This window comes from Pelobates fuscus, chromosome 4, assembly GCF_036172605.1.
Source record: "Pelobates fuscus isolate aPelFus1 chromosome 4, aPelFus1.pri, whole genome shotgun sequence".
Classification (NCBI taxonomy): domain Eukaryota; kingdom Metazoa; phylum Chordata; class Amphibia; order Anura; family Pelobatidae; genus Pelobates; species Pelobates fuscus.
The window spans coordinates 311521550-311544791 of record NC_086320.1 but is presented as its reverse complement, the minus strand read 5'-3'; the positions used below and the strand labels follow the sequence as shown (position 1 = coordinate 311544791).

At 33.9% G+C, this 23242-nt stretch overlaps 1 protein-coding gene across 1 annotated transcript in view; it reads left to right on the top strand.

Annotated features, from left to right (window-relative positions):
- Positions 1-23242, top strand: part of KCNH8 (potassium voltage-gated channel subfamily H member 8) — a 461858-nt gene that overhangs the window by 360280 nt on the left and 78336 nt on the right. Inside the window, exon 7 of the mRNA XM_063452300.1 lies at positions 6308-6515. Coding sequence (XP_063308370.1) covers positions 6308-6515 — 208 coding nt within the window. The remainder of the gene's footprint in view (positions 1-6307; positions 6516-23242) is intronic.

Below are 23242 nucleotides of genomic sequence, written 5' to 3'. Positions count from 1 at the left end.
AGATATTAGTCTGTTCTAACATCTCCAAGCGTTCCCTTATGGGTTCAAAATATACATTCAATGGGAAAATATTTGTAATGGAGGAGAAATGGATCATACAAACTCATGTCCGGTTAAAACAGTATTCATTGGCTGAGATCCATGAGCTCTAATGATCAGCCAATTAATACAATGTATAGCTGGTATAAGATTGTATTAAAATGTGGAATTATGAACTTCTGCTTTATTTGACCAACTTCATGGTATTTATATAATTTTATTGTATATATTTTACAAATCTCTAGTTTTTTATTAAGAACAACTCTGTTCAAGAATTTACTATCAATGAGAGGGGGATTTTCTAATTTCCCTAATAAAATATATAATTTATTGTCTTCTGTTTCTTGATATTCTGTGGAAAAACATCTGCCCCATGGCTGAATGATTTTTGAATGACTAGTATGAGAGAGAATTAGAGGCTGTGGAAACTTATTGGGGTTTATTCTATGCACATCAACTTGTAGAGAATTGAACCCAAATTATAACAATTACGCAAACAAATACTGATTTGGAAAATAAAAAATAATTCATTATAACAACACAGTTGTTTAAAACTAATTTTTTTGCAAATTAATTATTTTTATATACTACAATTTAGTCTTTAGTGAAAAAACAGGGAGTTTTATGCAAGGAATCAAAGAAAATATAAAACATATCCTTTTTATAAGATGTGGCAGAATGAATATGAAAATCTTCAACGTTTTTAGCAGAACTATGGCCTTGATTGAACATAGTTGGGTAAGCTTTCCAAATGATTTAATATTTTTACATAAACTTTTAGAATGATTTTCTCAACATATTAAACAATCAAAACATATAACATTATAAAAAAGATATCAATATAGAAAAAGAAAAATTTGAAATATTACATAATTCAATATTTCAATATATCCAAAATTATTAAATCAGTGTAACCCTGAGCGCTAAAATATAAAACAAGGTTGGATCCAGATTCAGAGTTCTACATGTGAAAAGCTGCCACTCTTAAGGCACACTCCAATAGCCTACAAATCCAAGTATACAAAAAGACGGGTACAAACCTACCTAATGAGGGCGCTGGACACTAGAAAAACAGTATTGTAAAAACATATACAAAATTTATTCTGCAAAACTTGCAATCATAAATATTATAAAATATGTAAATAGCAAACAACAGGATATGGCAATCCTATTCTGAGACCAGGGAACAATAGCCCGGGAACAACCACTCAGCTGACAAGCAAACAGATAGAAAAAACATACCCCTGAGCGCTGAATACTATTCATGATGTGCTGGTTTAGATGAGAATTATGGACAAAAGATTTGAATGTAAAGTTTTGTATATTTGGCTGAATGATGTGGAAGAATGGTTTCCTTAGCCAGCTAAAACTATGATGTAATTTTCTCAGTTATAATTGCAGAAGTGGATTTCACATGGGCGTAGTCTCTATTAGAAAATGAATAATCATATGTTGGTATAGTTTTCCGAGATATATATTAATTTCCAAGTTATGTATTGGTATTGAAGTTCTTGAAGAAATGTGGATTTTATTACTTTTAAATTGCAAAACATGAAATAGTAGTAAGATTTGAGGTAAGATGAGCACGATCTTAAGTTATTTTATTTGCATTAATGACAGATATTGCATTATTATCACAAAAATGAAACATTATAAAAGTATAGCATTGCATACTTCGCATCATGGTGCTCAGAAGAGATGGCTGAAATTTCCCATCACAAACCTTAAATTGAATACTAACACTTTTAATGTGAACTTGTCACTCTAGGTTCAATATTGTCATAAATGTCCACATTATATGACATTATTATAAATATCATGCCTTTTGGAGCAATAATAATATTACTTATCTGTAGCCCCTTGATCTAGTCCCACTCTTCTTTGTGGGTTTTCGGGTGTTACCTTTTTGTTATACACATAGTCTGGTACCCGCTTTGTATTAATTTGCATGCCTCACTAATGCTACCGTGCCTAATTCACTACCAGAACATTGGTGTCAGAACATTCTATATTCTCCCTGACAGCATGATAAATCCTTGTTGGGGAGAAGCACAATATGGAGCAATCCTCAGTTTAGAGCCTTTGTGCCACTGGCATACAGTTCTAATGCAAATGGTTAACTGACAGGTGGTGTAAGAACCATAACCAAATATGGGAATCAACTGAATTTTGGGCAATCGTCACGCAGTAAAAATTTCACAACTAAAGTGCCATATGGATTCAGATTCAGAGTTCTTTCTATGCCATGAAAAAAGGAGATGGGAAAAAGGAAGATAGATGGGTAGGACAAAGCCAATAAACATTCATTTTTTCCCACAGATTGAGTGAGAGGTGACCAACAGAGGGGTTGAAAAAGGAGACGCCGTAAGAAAACATCTATATTTATATATTATATATTTAGTTAGTATATAAATATAGTTTTTTTTTGTTTTGTTCTTACTGTTTCTCCTCTTTTTCCCTCTATTGGATATTTTTTCTCACTTGATACATGTACTGGAAAATATATACATAATATTTACATTTTACAGTATATGGATTGACCCATTTTTACAACTTTTTTGTTAGTCTAAATCATTTTTTTCAGAATTAATTGCATGTATGAAAATTACCTGAGCAGAACAACTCTGTGTACAACTTTCGGATTGCCCACATATTTTTTTTTTTTCCTACAAGTTGATTCGGCAGAACAAAAATGTTCTGCTGTGCAAAAGTCTAATTAAATTAAAATCTTTAAGTTTAACTAAGCATTTTTGCTAGCGCAATCTAGAGATGAACTTCAATTGCAATTTAACTTAAGCTCAAGTTTTGATGAGCATGACAGGAACACTTTAATCAGCACAAAAATACTTGGGACAAAAAAAAATGAAAAATATCAGTTGACAAATTTCGACATGCATTAATCCATTGTAAAATTAGTTGGCAATGACAATTAGTTGATAATATTCTGCCTGTTTATCTCTTGCATTCTCTTTCATCAGTTGTTAATATAATTGAAGTTGCACTTTCAATGCCTTTCATAGACTAGATGACACCGATCATCTTTATTTCCCACAGAAAGTCTTGTAGCCTCTAAAGACAAACAGGTATTACCCACATCGGCGACAGGTAATAAAACACAGTTTTGTTCTGTAAAGTCGTGTAAAGTCACTGCATTTACATATGCTACAATTTAACAGCAGAAATGGGTATTTCCAGCCATCTCAACTAGGCACTGACTTCATAATACCAGTTTTGTACATTGTTACGAATGGAATAATATTCTCTAATGTATGGATAATGATGCAATTTCAAGCAAGTCACACAGATCACATGACATAATCCGTTAGAACATTGCATTCTATTCTGGAACATTAAACTTAAATAGTACACAAAAGCTACTAGAATATTCTTCAATATTCTATGAAATGCCATTTAGAACCAAACGCATTTTAGAAAATCCATTCACTCTAATCAAAGTCATGCATATGCAAATAACCCTTTTCCATTCATTGTCATAGAATAAATACAGTGTTTTTTTATCATATATGTTGCAACAAACTGTAGCAATTTAGGTGTAGTATTATTTATCAGGAATAGATAAAAATCTTGGAATTAAAAGTTACAGTGTACCTACCTGAAAACATAGAATTAAAATAATATATAGTTTAAACACCCTAGTATACAAAACGCACATAGTTATCCAATATAAATGGGAATTTCTAATTTCTCCAAGTTTTAGAATTAGCCCATGTAATATTTAGATACTTCACTGATGTGTCTGCATATGGTGGCAGCTGAAGGCACCAGACATGTTTACCTCACATTCACATTTCTCTTAACATTTGATTAACATGTATTCAAGTTAATCTTAAAATACACTGATTTATGCTTTCTATATTTTCTTATAACATATTAAAGATGTCAGCTGCACAATATCACTTAAAGGGATACCACAGGCATCAAAACAACTTTAACTTAGTGAAGCACTTTTGGGATATAGATCATGTCCATGCAGTCCCAGTGCTTAATTCTTTGCCATTTAGGAATTCAATCACTTTTGTTTCTATCTATGCAGCCCTAGCCACACCTCCTCTGACTGTGACTCACACAGACTGCATGAAAGCAAATTGGTTTCCTTTTCAATCAGGTGTTAATTTGCTTTAGAGGTCTTTATCTTCTGCTCTGTACATTGATCTTTAATTTAACACAAGAGGCTCATACATGATCTAAAAGGCTATTAACAGAGCAGGGGATAAAAAAAAATTCCTAGATTAGGCAATCTAATTAATTAATTAATTATTATAATCAAATAATTTCAATTCCTCTGCAATACAGGAACCTAAAATATCTAGGTTTGAGAAAGTGTTTAGAAAGGCTGTGCAGGTCACATGCATGGAGGTGTGGCTAGACACCATAAACAGAAACAAAAGTGATTTAACTCCTTACTGGCATAGAATTGAGCAGTGAGACTGCAGGGGCATTATCTATACACCAAAACCACTTTTTCATTAAGCTAAAGTTGTTTTCCTGCCTATAGTATCAATTTTTTTTAAAAAAGAAGCAAATAAAGCTTTTTTTAACAGGAATACCAAGGTAAAATACACCAAAAACAAAATATAACAATTTCAAAAAAGCCAGAACACCCTAAAAGAATAAAACTGTATATCAAAAAAGTAGCCATTATATATAAATTAAAAATATATATATATATATATATAAGAAGCAATCAGGATTTTGAAACAGTTTGTTTCTTCTTTTCTTTTTTCACTATGCTTCCAATGCTGCCTCCAACCAATGACGTTGGCATGTGCCTACAAAAGGACAACCTGGTATGCACCAAGGAATGAATGCCAAATGTTAGTCTATATCTCTCCACTATAAGCCAAAGGGCCTTGTTATTTTTACAAAATATCTACATTTTGCTCTTACAAACATCATGAATGGAATTAAAGATTTTAACAGTAAAATACTGTTTCTCTCTTCCGTTTCTGTATAATGACATTTTTTAATTATACTAGCTTGATTTGTTCATCGGCTCACAGGTTGTTATATTTAATCCCTTGGTACAGGGATTTGCTACATTCAGTGAAGATTATACACTACAATCTAAGAATGGCCTGACCATTTATCTTCTTTGAAATACATAATCTAACTGTTGAAATATGTCATCATAACATTTTTTTTTTCGTTTTTTGTCTTTAACATTTAATGAGGAACAAAAATAATCTGAATTTAAGAACAATTCCAGAAATATATATACCAATTTAAAATATATACTTTTTACAGCTAATCCAATTTTACCTAAAATAAAGGCTTAATTCCTTCATGACAACATTTTTCATTTAAATTAAAAACAAAAGAAAGAACACTGCATGCTTGCATTATTTTTCTGTAGAAACATTCGATTAATGTTTTAATAAGTCAATCCAATGTACTCACAACATTATGAAAATACTCTCTTTGTCAACTTTAATGAAAGGTATTTATAAAATAGATGTAGTAACAATTGTAAAATATAAGCCATCAAGGCAAAATATAGTTAATTACTAAATAAAAAAATAAAAAAAACAGAATCCTTTGTATAAGTCAGATTGTACTTTAAAATGTTCTAAACTAAATCAAACAGACTACACAATTTAATATGTTTCTATAATACAGGCACTTTAGGATATTGTCTACCATTTCTTGTCTTGTGTAGACACTTTAGGTTATTGTCTGATGTGTCTTGTGTGTTGTTTGTTAACCCATTTTGTTTGCTTTCTGTCTCATTTCATATCACATTATGACCTCCAAACCATTGTGTGACCTTCTTGCTTATACTGTCATATTTTTATGTGTTACAAAAAGGGATCTATCTTTGATGTAACTAATTCAAAATTAAATATTCTACTCATGATAGAATCCTTAAAATATTATGTAAATGTCCATAATTGAGTTTTGAGGTAGACAATGTAGAAGGCTTTTTATTATTTATTGGATTGTTGTTTATTTCAATATAGAGTTCATAAAATATTGGTTCTTCCCATCATTAATGTGTTTTGTCCTTTCTGACATATGTGTCTCAAAGAATACGAATGTCAGTTGACTTAAAATTTTCCTTTTTTCAACTGCTTCAAAAGGCTATGTGTTAGCATTACACTTATATACACCTATAAGAACCAATATTGATATGTAAGAATGCAAAACAATGTTGACACCATGTTTGTTTTCAGTCTAAGCTACAGTTACATATTTAAGCAGAATATGTGTCACCGTAATGTTTTAATGTATAACTTTGCTTAATCTGTAGGTTTCTCTTGTTCATCTTTTGAAAACCATTCGGTTGTTACGTCTTTTACGTCTTCTTCAGAAGCTGGACCGCTATTCTCAGCATAGCTCAATAGTCCTTACCTTACTTATGTCTATGTTTGCCCTGTTGGCTCATTGGATGGCTTGTATCTGGTATGTCATTGGCAGAATGGAGATGGAAGAAAATAATCCTCTCACTTGGGATATAGGTAAGATACTGGCTTTCCAAATTGTTCTGGATAAAATTCTCTATGTAGATATTTTTGCTTCATTGCAAGCTTCAATGTGTGTAAAACTACAGAATGTAGATTGACAATTCTTTGATGAGTGCATGCAGATACAAGTATACAAATAAGGGCGTTACAATTTTCACAAAGAAAATTACCGAACGTTATTCAACCAATGAGAAATGTCGTCTCTGCCATGCCTGTCAATGATAGGTTGCACACCGTGTGGAAACACGCGTTTTACTGGATAAAATTTGAGGGAATTTGAAAAGTGGGCATTCAGATGATGCTCTCCCTAAGTTTTATATTAACTGCACTATTTTTAGAGCTCTGTAAGATAACCAATATTTAAACATAATCCATAAAATTCTTAATCAGAGCACTATGGTTCACATAGTGAACCATTTGAAAAAATTTACATTTCCAAGTCCCTATAAGTGCTTCAAATTCTGAAACAGAATGTCAGTTTAATTTACCAGTATATTAACAGTAAACTCAATTGTGTAGATATCCATAGTAACATTGATGAAATTACTCAGAAGAATATTTTTTTACAGCAGTTTAAAATAAAATAACGGACTGAAGATAATATACAACAGCTGGATTTTTATTTTATATTTTTATATTAAGTAGCAACAAATACTTAATTATAATGATTATATATTTCATGTAAATACTAGTAAATGATTTGCAGTAATGAACTTGCATCACTCATGTTTACTATTATGGTTGCCTAGGATTGCCCCCCATTTGATATATCTATCATTATAATACAGTTATTCACACATACCAAAACTTCATTTTATTTTATTCTACTTGCCCATCTAGTATAATAATGCATTGTTGCACCTTTTATTTTTACGTTACACTATAAATATTTTTTTTTGTTACTTATTTAATTAAGAATTGAAAAACATATTTTTGTGATATATGTAATTTTTTGTAATTACTATTTTAACTGAGTTATATTTAAAATGTGTTGGGTATTAAAATTATAATGAAATTAATTTAAATATTATTTTAAAATATAAAAACGTATTTTTTACTTTCAAATCAGTAATAAATGTTTAAGTAAAAATGTGGTTATATGTCTCTAAGGCAATACCTTAAAAGGCATATATAAGGGAGCAGGTTGTCCATCTGGATATAGCATAAAGCTAAGTGGTAAAAGCTTGTGATGTGGACAAAAACATTCCCAGACAAGAAGCACTGCTTTAAGCAGTGCTTTTTAAGCCAAAGCATGGATTACAATGCATTTGTAAGCCTCAAAAGGATGAATCTACACAATCCATGATTTTGTTTTGGTCCTTGGTGTTTTTTTGGATCATAGCCCATTCTCAGTAGTTCTTGTGTGATGCTATGACCTGTGGTATGTGGACAGGATTAGAGCAATTTATAAAGAGGCTCATTTAAGAAGTTGAAAGACAGGCACTGTGATTGTGGATGGTCTGGGGGTTGTTGCTGAAAGCAAATGTGTGGCAGATGTCATGACAGAGTGATGAATTAAATAGAAAGACAGAATTCCACAACCATGTATGCACACAGTACAGCTTAATAAACTCTAGGAGGAAGTGCAGTGATACCCATATACAGAGGTGTGTTGGTAGTTAGTCAGTTGGTGGTAGCTGTGATGACAAAGGGATCAAAAAAACCTCAATGTTGGAGAAGAAAGATTACTTTATTACACGGGTATGTTTCTTAACATTTACTTTAGTGCAACTATGTGTTGACAGTCAGATGCATATTTCAAAGAGTCATTACATATTCTACAGCAATATATACTCTTGCATTTGATGTAAATATTCACAGAGTGTTTGGTGTATGTTCCAATAAGGGGTTAGATTAGGTGCCTATATTGTTTTTAAAAGAGAAACTTTTGCTGGGTCATGTTAAGAATTGTAGATCAGTGAGATAACTTAGTTCCATCCTTAGATACAGTATATCTCAACCCAGTAAAAACCATTAGTTTAATCAATTGAGTACCTTTGAAATGAACAAAAACTACTATTGATAAATCTAGTGAAATGTATCCTTCATGTTTAAATAATTTGAGAGAAGTATCTGTCAATGTTTTGAAGATGTGTGCTACTTAAATAGCTCATTATCCATGGCTGTTGCACGGAGGTTGAAATGTCAAGTATTAGGACAGTTGAAGGGCAAGACTATTACAAAAAGCTTCCTCGGAAAATTGGTTTTAAAATGGAACCTGTGAGGATTCACAAAGAGGCAAACAATTCATCTCTGTTGCTGTAGAGATACATACTTTAGATACAAATTTGAATATTTTACTCAGCATGTTGATGTCCTCCAAGTTGGTGGTATGGTTTAAAACAGTTTATTTTCTCAGCACAGTATGCAGGTGCACTGAGTAACTTGAGGTGGTTATGTGGTTTAGTATGTCTAAAGCAGCCTTCAATTTGAGTCTCATTTTCAGCTACCTATTTCAAAAGGACCATGTATGTTGCTGTCTTTTTAATCACTGTAGCAATATTGAGTGATAAAATGTGACCCCAATTCTTGCCTTGTCATTTAATTATTGAAGGTTGTGATTTATTACATTTTTAGCTCTAACACTATCGCTTAAGTTAGTTCCAGTTGGGATGGTATTCCAAAAAGTATTTTTTCCTGATGGTTTGCTAATTCTTGGCGGCTGATATGATGGACTTACTTATAAGACCCTCACTGTCAAAAAAACTATCAGGGTCAGTAGTAGGTGGAACTACCAAAGTCGCAAATTTCACAAGTGCGACTGGACACTGAGTTCCACCTATCATGAGGGTCTACGGACAAGAGCAGCTCAGTTATCATAGGAGAGTCTGGATTATCTCTCAGGACAACGTCAGCCACTTGCACTGCAGCAGCCCTCAGCCCTCCCCTCAGTATTGGGTAAAATAGAGGTGAAACTAAGGAAAGCAAAATACAAGAAAATGGAGAGAGGGACGGAAAGTGCTAGATAGAGAATAAGGAGAAACTTGAAAATGACGGGAGGGAAGATGGAGAGTGACAGAAAGTGCGGGTGGAAGAATACAGAGAGAGGGATAGAAAGTTGAGATGGAAGAATATCGAGAGATAAACAGAAAGTGAAGATGGAGAATATGAAGAGAGGGACAGAATGTGGGGGGAATACGGAAAGAGTGGCAGAAGGTGGAGGAATATGGATAGAGGGGCAGAAAATAAAGGGAAAGAAGAGGGAGAATGTGGAGGGAGACGGACAGTAAGTGATGGGCAAGTAAGTGGTAAGTGGGGGATGCTAACACAGAAAAAAAAAAAAACAACAAAAAAAAAAAATAGTTGTATACAAACCATGCATTGTGGATGTGCTTCAATTATTTCTTGCACCCTGGGCCTGGAGTTTCTAATTAACCCACTTTGCATAACATAGAAGTACAGCTACATTAAATTGATGTACTATACAGAGTTTTCCAAAATGCTGTAACACCTTACTCACAAATTGTACTGATATTGAGGAGAAATCTTTTGCATTTTCCCATTTTAAGTTTGTTTACTGAGAGCTTTCCAGTTCCCTTGCAATTATTTGTAAGCAGAGAATACAGTTTTGTTAAGGAAGTTGTTTAGATGTTTTTTTTTTTTCTGACAACCTACAGTTTTTAACAAAATTGTTTTTGACTTTATGAGCAAAATGTATTAAGTGCTATTTTGCAATGCAAAAAGTAAAAGTGTTTATAAACAATTTTGGGGAGTGGAAGAGTTAATCCACCTACTCTATTGGACCAAAGGTTCAGTATAATATAATATAATAATAACTTTAGTGCTTTCATGTGTGAAAACATTATATTGCATCAATAAAATAAGATCCTGCAATCTAAAATAGTAATTAACAATACTTTAAAGAATAAGATGAGACCATGATTAATGATTAATAAGATTTCTTAAATGATTTATTTTATATAATTATTTTCAGCATGCATATTTCTGAAAAAAATACACTGCACTTGTATATAGAAATTTTCAATTCAGACCATTCATTGACTAATTATTATCAAAGAATATATGGAAATAGCAGAATTAAATTAGATGCAGTAATGACCAGCAATCACTTTAATCATTTTCCACCTCTTATTAGCAAGTGTGAGGATAGAACATGCACAAGGGTTTTTTTAGTGATGGGTGTCCAGATTTATTTATTGCATGGCCAGATACTGTAAATTATTCCTAGTGGAGATGGAATGAGCTTCATAACGCAGTGAAAACATTTTGTCAAGAGATGAAATAAGCTTTGAACAGATTGCATCAGCCCAGGATTATCCCTGATTTTTCTGCATCATTTACCTCTTAATAGAAAACCATTTAGAAAGTAGTTCATGCACTAGTGAGCAGTTGTCCATGACTGGACTTAGTAAAGGTCAAAGAAAGGGTTAATTTGAAAATTAATTTTCTTTTTAAAATTTAAAAAATGGCCGGATGAATTGTTCTATTATTATTATTATTATTATTATTATTATTATTATTATTATTGCCATTTATATAGCGCCAACAGATTCCATAGCACTTTACAATATTATGAGAGGGGGGATATAACTATAAATAGGACAATTACAAAAAACTTACGGGAACAATAGGTTGAAGAGGACCCTGCTCAATCGAGCTTACATTCTATAGGAGGTGGGGTGTAAAACACATTAGGACAGGAATTTGCAGTCAAATAAGGTGGGCTGCCGTTTAGGAGAGAGAAAGAGACAGGTATGTGAGGTAGAGGTTAGTCTTGGAGGCCATAAGCTTTCCTAAAGAGATGGGTTTTAAGGCACTTCTTAAAAGATGCAAGACTAAGGGAGAGTCTGATGGCGGTAAGCAGGCTATTCCATAGGAAGGGAGCCGCCCACGAGAAGTCCTGCAAGCGTGAGTTGACCGTACAGGTGCGGACAATGGACAGGAGGTGGTCGAGGGCAAAGCGGAGAGACCGAGAAGGGACATACCTGTGGATCTGTGAGGAGATATAAGAGGGGCTAGAGTTGTTCAGTGCTTTATAGCTGTGAGTTAGTACCTTGAATTGACTCCTAAGCATATAGGAAGCCAATGTAAGGACTCGCAGAGGGGTGAGGTGTGAGAGAAACAACTAGAGAGAAAAACCAGTGTGGCAGCAGCATTCATTATGGACTGTAGTGGGGCAGTACGGCTTTTGGGAAGACCAATCAGGAGAGGGTTACAATTATCCATGCAGGAAATTACTAGAGCCTGGACAAGCTCCTTGGTAGCATCTTGTGTAAGAAAGGGGCGGATGCGGGCTATGTTTTTAAGATGGAATCTACATGATTTGGCAACATGCTGGATGTGAGGCTCAAAGGTGAGGCCAGAATCAAGTATGACACCAAGACAGTGCGCTTGCAAGGATGAACTGATGTGGGTACCACAAACTTGAAGGGAGAGAGAGAGAGGAGGTTCAGTATTAGGAGGAGGAAAGACAAGGAGCTCAGTTTTAAAGAGATTGAGTTTCAAAAAGCTGGAGGACATCCATTCAGAGATGGAAGAAAGGCAAGCAGTGACACATTGCAGGACGGCAACGGAGAGGTCCGGGGAGGAGAGATATAACTGGGTGTCATCAGCGTACAGGTGGTAGTGGAATCCAAAAGAGGTAATAAGTTTGCCAAGAGAGGCAGTATAAAGAGAAAATAGAAGGGGACCAAGGACAAAGCCTTGGGGGACTCCAACCGAGACAGGACGAGGGGGGAGGTATCATTAGAAAAGGAAACACTGAATGAGCGTAGGGAAAGATAAGAGGTAAACCACGAGAGGACAGAGTCACAGAGACCAAGTGATTGAAGAGTTTGAAGAAGGAGAGCATGATCAACGGTGTCAAATGCCGCAGAGAGGTCAAGAAGAATTAGTATTGAGTAGTGGCCTTTGGATTTAGCTGCGATTAGGTCGTTAGTAACTTTGATAAGCGCAGTCTCAGTAGAGTGGAGAGGGTGGAAGCCAGATTGAAGAGGGTCAAGGAGAGAGTTGGAATTGAGGAAATGAGACACACGGGTAAAGACACGTCTTTCCAGAAGCTGTGAGGAGAAAGGGAGCAGGGATATGGGACAATAGTTAGAGGGGGTGGACGGGTCGAGGGATGATTTTTTTAGTACAGGTACTACAGTGGCATGTTTAAGGTCAGCAGGTACAATGCCAGAAGAGAGAGAGCAGTTGAAGATGTGTGTTAAGGAAGGCACGAGACAAGTGAAGAGAGATCTAATAAGGTGAGATGGGACACGATCGAGTGGGCAACTGGTGGGGCAAGAGAAAAAGAGAAGAGCAGCCACCTCTTGGTCAGTAGCCGGGGAGAATGTCTGAAGGGTAGGAAAGGCATGTGTTGTTGAGAAACAGAATGGCAAGGAGGGGAGAATTCTTTCCTTAGCTGTTCAATCTTGTCAGTAAAGTAACATGCAAAGTTATCAGCAGTAAGGTTAGTTTGGGGGGTGGCCACAGCAGGGCGAAGAAGAGAATTAAAGGTGTCAAAGAGATGCCTGGGATTGCGGGAGCATGAACTAATGAGAGAGGAAAAGTAGGACTGTTTGGCAAGGGCAAGGGGTAACAATCTGATGGAAAGAGTCTTAGACATGCAGATAGCTCTCATAATCACTCAATTTTATTAAAATACATTACGGTACGTACGCTTTCAAATTACAAAGTCACAGCGAATATGGTAAAATATGTAAAGATAGTGACAACTTTATTATGAAAAAAAAACACTTGTAAAATAAGGTGATGGCCCAGGTTTACATATTTTTGAAGAGTCCTATCACAAATTGAGTTCTGTTCTCATACTCTTGTGGGTACATTAGGAAGTAGGAAGTTGGTAAGGTCTCCAAATCATTCCAGAAACATAGAAACATAGAATGTGATGGCAGATAAGAACCATTCGGCCCATCTAGTCTGCCCCAGAATAGTCTGGCAAGATAGCAAGAGACCATCAAAGCTAGATCATTAACTATTGCTGATATGGTATAAGACAATCTACATTTGTTATTGAGACAGAATTTGGAGGAAATCGATGAAAATTGACTGTCCAAGGTGAAACATACCGGTGCCTTTGTTTGTATGTACTATCTGTGAATATTTAACACATATACAAACTTTTGGAATCACTTTCATGTTAGACTTGCAAACTCTTGGAATCACTTTCATGTTCGACTTGCAATAACAATATGCATTGCTAATATATTGCTAATATATTTAAAATGGACTATTCCCACCTGATACTAGGAGGTTATTTGTAAAGAAAAATGGATGGGACCATTCTTCAGGTAAAATAATCATCAGAAACAATTCCCTGTTTTCCATGGGTCTGTCTCTCACTTCTCCATAGTCACTATAATAATAATCATAATTAAAAAAAATGTGCATTATGATTGAAGGGACAGTAGAAGCAATATAAACAGTATAACTTACTGCAGTGGTTATGTTGTCTTAAATACTCTGGTACTGTCCCCGGGAGTAATATTCAAGCATTTTACAGTGATTTAATATAAACCAGGTCTGTTCTTGGTGCTCAGGAACCGCCTACATCTCGGCCACCAAAAAGAGCCCTGGTTTATGTCAAGCATATCCTAAACATCTTGATAATAAACCAGAGGATGGCCCCCCAACATTCTAGTCAACATAACCACTACAGCAAGCTACATTATTTACATTGCTCCTTTTAAGGACAACATCCTGAACCTTTCTGTGTCGAAGAACCATAGTGGATGAAAATGAATGATAGGAGACATATGCATAACGATAGCTGAATAATGATTGTATAATTGGTGTGTTTAACCCAAGCAACTACCCGAATCATTATTCTTGAGCGATTCACCCGCACATCTGTATGTGTCTATTTGTTTGTGAAAAATAGTAGCACTGTTATAAACGATTTGATTTCCATGCAAATAATTTATCATGAAAATATGTTACATAGTGAATGATTGACTATACAGTGCCGGGTAGACAGTCATGAATGTTCTAAATTAGTTGTCATCTCTATAACAGTTTATGCTCAATCTTAGTTTACATTTGGTATGGTTGAGAAAAGATGATAAACTTACACTTTTTTTATTAAAACATGCATAGCATGTATCTTCAAATCTCCTCCTGTCATTCCAAACGTGTAGACAACAACCAGAAGACAGGAGTAATGTAACAGAGTTCCATCATACTAGAGAAAATAGTAAGGGGAAGTCATGAATGATCACTGTACCACATGTAATTATGATGTAATGACATCTGCGGTGAGCTAGGACAATCAAATAATGGAGGCATATGGATGCCAGCCTACACTGCACTCAAGTAGAACATGTGTTCAATACACTTTTTTTTTATTTTTTTATTTCATGTTTAAGCATACAATATGAAAAAATATATATTTAAAAGATTGCAAATGAATATCACATTTGAAGGATGCAACAAACCAAGATATACAGATAGGAAACACTATTTTTTAACATTGTTTATTGCTGAAACATAACCACTTAAGAACTGAGCTAATTGTCCAAGATCTGAACCAAAACAAAACCTAGAATTTGCGCATCTGTACATATTATATATTGATCTTTAAAGTACAAAAAAGTTTTCTCCTAATATTCTATATGTAAACCTAACACAACATTAAGTGTAAATAAAATGTTAAAAATAGGGGACAGATAAATCTTAAATTTTCGCTTATTTTTTTTTTTTAAACCATTGCAACTAAATAAAAATAACTCAAAAAAGATTTACATATCAGTCTTGATTGATAAATGCATAATATGTGTAGGATCACAATTAATATTTGCTAGTTAACATTAACCTTATACTAACCTCCCCTAATGCTAGACCAACCATACCCTTTAACTTGTGCTTACACGAACACTAACCGTATACCTAACCTAACCTTACCCTTAACTTTAACCCTATACCATCCCTAGCCCTAATACAGCATAAAATCAAACTGAGAATTAACCCTTACCCTAACTGTACACCTAACCCTATCCTAACCCTAGCCATACCCCTAAATCTAACCCTAACGCTACCTAACTTTAACCATACCCTTAGATCTTACCCTAGCCATACCCCACCACTATCCATCACCATAAGGAAACCCTCTGCTAATATCAATACTTTTATTAGCAGATGGGTGTCCAATTTAAACAGTAGAGAGTGGTCTGTTTCAACCTCATATTGTTCTTTTGTACAGTATTACAGGAATATTACATTGTCATCAGTGCTGGCAAATCCCAGTACCAGTCACAATTGGCTTGGGGACATGAAGCTAGACCCTTTCTGGGTCGAAATGGATTTATAGGTAAGTATGCAGCGCTATCTTTTAGCACTGCATACAGCACCATGGTCAGTCTGTGGCCACTAAAAATGGCCCCAGCTGACAGAGTGGAGCCCCTGGTATCTATTGATACCTCGGTTTCCTGGTTTGAGCATCAAGATGCATGAAGAAACATTTTTAAATATACTTATGCATATTATTCCTAGATACTATTTTAACACATGTAAATATGTATACATATGTTTATTATAACACATTGTGGGATACCAGGATATGTTAGTGCAAATCAGGTATTACTTGTAAGTATTAACCCCTTAAGGACACATGACATGTGTGACATGTCATGATTCCCTTTTATTCCAGAAGTTTGGTCCTTAAGGGGTTAAATACCCTTTGTCATTAATAAGAAAAACATCCCATTACAGAATAAATAAGAAAAATGTCACAGCACCTAATAATGTTGTTGTAGTTTTTTACTATGGTGGGAGTTATCAGGGATTCAAGTGAATTCACAGGGAATTTAAAATACAAGGCGCAAAGTATAATTGCCAAATTACCAAAAATTGCTAATCTGTATAATTTTAATTGCAGTGTTTGTGTTTAGCCGAAGTGAAAAATCTTGACTTGGCTATAAGTTTTAGTTAAATAATGTTTGTCATGAATTCCAAATGTCCAGAAAGTAGAATATTGGGCACTAAAATGTCAAATTTTCTTCTCGTAAGAACTTTAGCAAAGATTAAGTTGTTTTTTACAAGATGAACTTAGGAATTGTCAAGGGAAACATATTTTTTGAGTATCTACTATTGCAGTGCAGTGAAGTGTGTTATTATTATTATTATTATTTATTTTTGAATCTGGATGTTCTGCAGAGTCATTTGGGATAAAAATGCACAGAGCAGGTGCAGGCAACCTTTATTACTCAAGATGTTTTCAGCATTACGTATGTAAGAGCATTATGGGAGATGTAGTTCACAACATCTGGACTGCCGAAGGCTGCCTACCCCTGACCTAGAATTATATTCTACAGAACCTCTTTCCTTTCTCTAGATTATAGGATGTGTGCATGTAATTCTTAATGTGATCGGGGGTTCTTACTTTACTGGAAACAAGTGTATTCCTACACAATGTACAGTCCCATTCCCACTGCCATTAGAGATTTAATTAATCTCACAGACAGTGTATTGAAATAAGAAATAGGGATAGCAGCTGCTTTGTGCTCTATTTTCAAATCTCACCTATCATACTTAAGGTGAGGCAATTGTACAGATACTCCTTGTTTGATAGAGTCTTGGCTCCTTCTGCTTATTAAGAGGTCTCAGGATCAGCTGCTTATTTTCTATTATAATTATTATTAATTGTTTTGTTTTTTCATCTTTGTGATACAGGACCAAAAATTCAGGTGATTCGAGATTCAGTTTTTCTCCAGGTGATTCTTGGAGATTCAGATACAAATTTTTCTCCTTCAGCGTCAATTCAGTTCTTGCCCGATATGGTAGATAGCTTCTGTTTTTCGTATTTAGTCTTCAAATTTTCTGATGAGTGAATTAACCCTGAGAGGTAATTCTATTTTGTTAAATGTGGTGACTGCTCTTTGTGTGGTCCAGTGGACTGTGCCACTTTTTATGCATTTTTATAAATATATTTTGTACGTGCCTATATGATATGAAAGTGGATTTATTAACCAAAATATACGGTCAGTGTTATCTACATATCTATTGAATTATTTTCTAAAGACCACAACACATAAAATTTAAATGTAACAATAAACAAAACAACATTTTCTTGAATACTATTATTTCATGAAATAAATATCGAATGAACACACAGATTTCACAATGTAGTACCGCTTTTTTCTTCGTAATCCTTTCTCTACCAAGCTCATGTTGACCACTATTGTACATGGCAAGGAAACATGCCTAAAGGAAACATGGCTATAGATGACCCTACTAAGGGCTTGTTTCGAATAGCTGTTATATGATGTTGCAATTAACAACCGCTGGTAGGTTGCTGCAGATACTAAATATTGACGGGTTTCCAATTTTGTCGCTGTGTTTTATCACCTGGGCACCAATAATGTCTGATCACAAACATTCTGATCAGCCTCAGATTAGCCACCTCCTGGTAAAACACAAAAGCACATACTGTGTACGTTGTCACCATAGCAACCACAACTTGCTGGTAAAAATGGCTCACCCTAAGTATGGGTGCTTCACCCAGTGATTGTCCTTAGCAGGAGATAGAGAAATTCTATACACTGTACTAAATAGTGATTTGGTGCTATCCCAGATACATGCACCTTTTAATGTTTATTGTTTTGCTATGTGAATTGTTCATTTAAATTTCACATGCACTTTACTTATTTACACAATACTTTTTTTTATATCATGAGTCTTACCTTTTCTTAATTTGTATTATTCTTTGATACAATTTAATATGCTCTGATCTGTGCCATAGGATTTCAGTATAATGCCATATAGCTAACATGTATTTTTGCTATATGATGAATGTGAAATTGCTGATGGTAACATCCATGCACCAGGCCAGAAGTTGGTGTTATGTTTTTGGGGCTAGCGGCAGTTGTTAAAAATGGTAGCGACAGGAACAGAAACCAGTCACTATGTACATAGCAGTTAGTGGCTCCCATAAAGAATAATAGTTTCTAATGACCAATACTTAGTGATAAACTTTAACCCCTTAAGGACACACGACATGTGTGACATGTCATGATTCCCTTTTATTTCAGAAGTTTGGTCCTTAAGGGGTTAAGTAGCGACAGCCAGTAACTCCCTGTCTCTACTTGAGAAATTTGGCTGCCGGTAAACAACTACTCGATAACAATAGGCACTTTAATGAGTAGCAGTTGGCCCGTAAAATGGACCAGCAAGATTGGAAATCCCTAGGTATTTGACAATATAGAATAAGTATCCCTTTTTATATCCTTTTGGATACAAAAAGGATGGTTGCATTTTTTAATTATTATTTTTGACAAATAATAACAAAAATAATAATAAATGTAATAAATTAATAAAAAAAACTAGCTAAAATTATTAAAAATTCAATAGCACCAGAAAATATTTTATTTATTGTTTGAAAAGTAAATGCTTTTAAGAACAAGTTATTGATATGTTTATCATTCTGAACAGATAAATCAGTGGTACCCAATATGTAGCTCTGCCATTATTGTTACACAATGGCTCAAATTATCGTCAGCCTTTCCATGACCTCAGTGACAAACAAGGACACATATATTTGCCACAGCTAAAACAATGCTTCTAGTACAGGAAAGGTTGCTGACAAATTTTTCACTGCAAATTGGATCAAGCAACATAGAAAGGACAGACATTGGCAAACAGGATATTGTGTGATGTTGTTATATTGAACTCTTAAAAAAAGCATATGACAGAAATAACTCATTCTTTCCAAGGTTTTATTAACAAGGTAAATATTGCTTGAGGCAGAACAAAATGTCAATGCCTGCACCATTTATTTGGACACACAGAAATCTGTCTGCATTGGGACAAGCCTCATTGTATCTCTTTGATAAGGTTCAGTGAGTGATGTGATAATTATGAACACCAAAGTATTTATTAGTTCTAAGCTGAGACTTGGTAGTTCATACTGATATCATTTGAATGTCACTGCTATACATTTTACATGACTTTTAGTACGCTTACACACAATAACAGAATTAACAAAACATAATAATACCTTAGGTATCTAAAGCACACATCTCTTCTTGAATATAATGATACATGCAATTTACATTGCATATAGGAGTTCATTATATATTACAAATGGTAGCTAATAGCAACAGCAGTGTAGCATTTCGCTAAAAGGGTCTACCATTGTCTACAATGTGATTCTTAAGGAATGCTTTTAGGGGGGCTAAAGCAATGTAAGTACAGGCTCTAAAATAGACCCACTGAATGAACTTTATCTTCAGGGAGATAAAAGTGTGCAGGCCACAAATCCAAATATATCAATCATCATATCAACAAAAAAACTCACAAACCGATGACTTACGCACTAAGCACACATAACTCCAAACAGCACACACTTCACACGTTCAAGTCAAGTAAGCAACTCACAAATTATCCCCCCATTCATGACAAATCTTCTCTTACCACCTCTAGCCCTATGAATTCCCTAGATTACATTAGACGTCTGATGGACTTTGTCAGGGTCTTGCGATGAGCCCAACCATCGGGCCTCGTGATCTATTCCATGTCATGGTCTGAGATCGTGAATGGATTGGTAAAAAAGAGTGTGTTTGTAATGTGCCTTTTAACAATATAGAGAATAACAGAGATTTAGTTTTTTCATGATAGAGGTAGTAAGTGTGCTTTGTCATGGGAAAAAGTAATAACAAATAGTTTTTGATTAAGAAACACATATACTATTTATTGATGTCTCAGTTATGATGTATCTGTATGCTACATTTAATGTTATGTAAATTTAGGAAATCTGTTCATTCATTATAAAACTTCGCATCTGGTAAATAATTACTTTTATACAAGGCGGTGCAATATCCTTCCCTTGATATTTTTACAGACAAACTAATATGTTATCTTTCTATTTGGGGAATTAATTTAAGTATGTTGTGCTTATCCTTGAAGATGCAAAATCTTGACAGCAAAATGTTGCATTGTTCGGTGCTCCTACTACACCTCGGATTTTCCCATAGGTTGCATTACATTTTTAGGGAAATTATCATGATGTGAATAATTAAAAATAGACCCAAGTTATTTAGAAGTAGTGTTGTTTCAGAGGAAGGTATCTGGAGTTGATTTTATTTAATATTTAGTGTACTCAGAGAAATATAATACAGACAGAATCTTCAAGACCTTTGTATAATGTAGGAATAGATTTAAGTTTGATGATTTTTGCAAAATGGAAATTGGTGTTGTGCCATTGGAAGCAGTTGATATGATATGCTAATTGAGATGAAGCTGAGAAAGACTGGTAATGGAGATGCTAAGAGACTAAACGTTTTAGTATAGAATAACATAGTAAACTAGGAGTTGGCTGTAACATTGGCTGAGGAACAGACATGTTGAATGCTTGTTAGATACGTAGGGAAAATATTGGGCCAGGGTATAAAAAATGAAGGAATTAAAGGGTAAGTGAAAAATATAACACAGCAAATGTTGCTTTAATTCAGTGTGTATTTGGTAGTTATAACGAAGGTTAAATTCGACAAATATGTTTTGTTTTTCACAAGATGTAACACACATGACCTGCATCACTTTAAAAACAATTACTATTACTACTGTTATTACATTTGTCAACAATATCCCCATGTATATTTACGTTACAGGTCTAAATAAAATGATACCCTCCTAACAGAATGTGTCATACCCTAAAACTGAATGCTACCATGAATACAAAATAGATATTATAAATTTCTCCTGATTTTTAGTCCATGTCAATGAACCATAATTACCTACCCTGTTTCTAATTACTCCAATGACCTTTTCACCTTGATATGTGTTCTTTAATCTCTAGCATTGGTTATAAAATATAAGTGCCTAATTATTGACAATTTTTATATAGATATCCTAAAAGTGACCCTGTTTGTTTTAACCTTAGCTTTATTTCTTGTTCACAAAATAAATTTTAAAAAAAATGTTGACTTAATACACAAATGACTGTTTAATGTAAAAAAAATATGTTACATATATCCCATTGATAGTTAGAAAATATAACCTATTTACAAGCCCAGACCACCTCTACTCCCATATATACAACAAAGAACAAAAATATTCGGCACAGTTTTTCAGGTGAAATTTGTTTTCATCTCAGGAGCTTCTTCAAGTCTAAATAGGCTTGAAGAAAGTCTTGCTTGACCAAAATGTTGCCTACTCTGTGATGAAATAAAATACTATTTTCAGCCGAGTAATGGTGCCATTTTTATTCTTTGAAGATAGAGATAATTTAAAATCCCTAATAAATAAGGATTCATTTGTAGAACATTAGAAAACATTCACTGTCAAAAGACATTATTACACTGCTTTTTCTTGTCATCTTTTTTCCCTCTTTGTTTCTCGGGGTGTATTCACAAGAAGAAACAAATGTGTCTGAAAAGTGGATGGTAACTCTATCAAACACCATTGAATCTAAGGCTGTAAAAATTCACCCTAAAAGTAAGTGCCTTATTTTATCCTAATTTTTTTCAAACAAAGTTATTTTTAAAAGCCCTTTTTTTTGCATAACACAAGAAAAAGCAAAATACCCACAACCCCAAATTTTGCTATTTAATGTTCTAAGTAACAGCATACTTTATTTATTATTTATAGACAAAGTCTAACTTCAAAAATAAAACCCACGCCCTTTAAAATGACTTGTTAAAAATGTCCTGTTGTAGAAATGCTAATTTAATAGTAAAATTCCACCAACAGGCTTGGATTTTAGAATTTTAAAGTTATTTTGACATCTTAGAATTGGATTGAGGAATTAGAAAATGACCTTTTTCCATTTGAGTGTATAATTGCACACACCATCCATTAAAACATAAAAACAAAAAATCAGTTTATAATTATATTCACATATTTGCCTACTATTCAAGATATAGAAATACATACAAATTTCCCAATAATTAAAAGTCTCCTTAAAATCACTAGTTTATTTATTTTTTTATATTCAAATAACATTTTTTTTTTTTTTTTGCAGTGGCACCATAATACTTAATTATTTAAGTTATTATTACTGGTTACCTAATATTAAGTTGGATTCAAGCCAAGTTTATCATATGCCACATTCCTGTTTTATATTCACAAATACGTGATAGCCATTTATTTAGAATTGTGTATTTCTTCACTAAAGACAGTGTTTAAAAATGAAAAGAGTTTGGTAGATATTTAATTTGATTTTGTAACTCTAATTTCTACTCTGTTATAAGCTAATATCCAGTGGCAGAATTTTAGTGGTTTAGTTTGGATTATATATGTTGTTCAAGGAATGTCAATAGGATGATTTGGAGATTTGTTTTGGTCTGAACTGCAAATTGTCGGACATTGGGCCAATCAGGTGATCGGTCAAATTCCCGAACTCCGGTCAAATTCCCGAACTCCGAGCCAATGTACCTGAATTACCAACCAAACTAGCCACACAATGGCTGAATATGTTTGTTTTGACACATGATGCTAAATTCCACCATGTCACAAGAAAAGAGATGTTTGATGGGAAAAAAGATTATTGATGACTATGGGACAGTCACTAAATGTTGCTTTTATTCACTCAAATCAAGTGAAAATTAAATAATAGAAGGTAAAAAGGAAGAGCAGTTATACAAATCTATATTTGTCTATTTTACATTGTATATTCAATAAATGTGTAATATATAAATATAGGTATTTTTACTGTTTCTATCCATGCACTCAAAAATATATACATTATATTAATTTTATATATATATATATATATATATATATATATATATATATATATATTTTTTTTTTTTTTTTTTTTTTTTTTT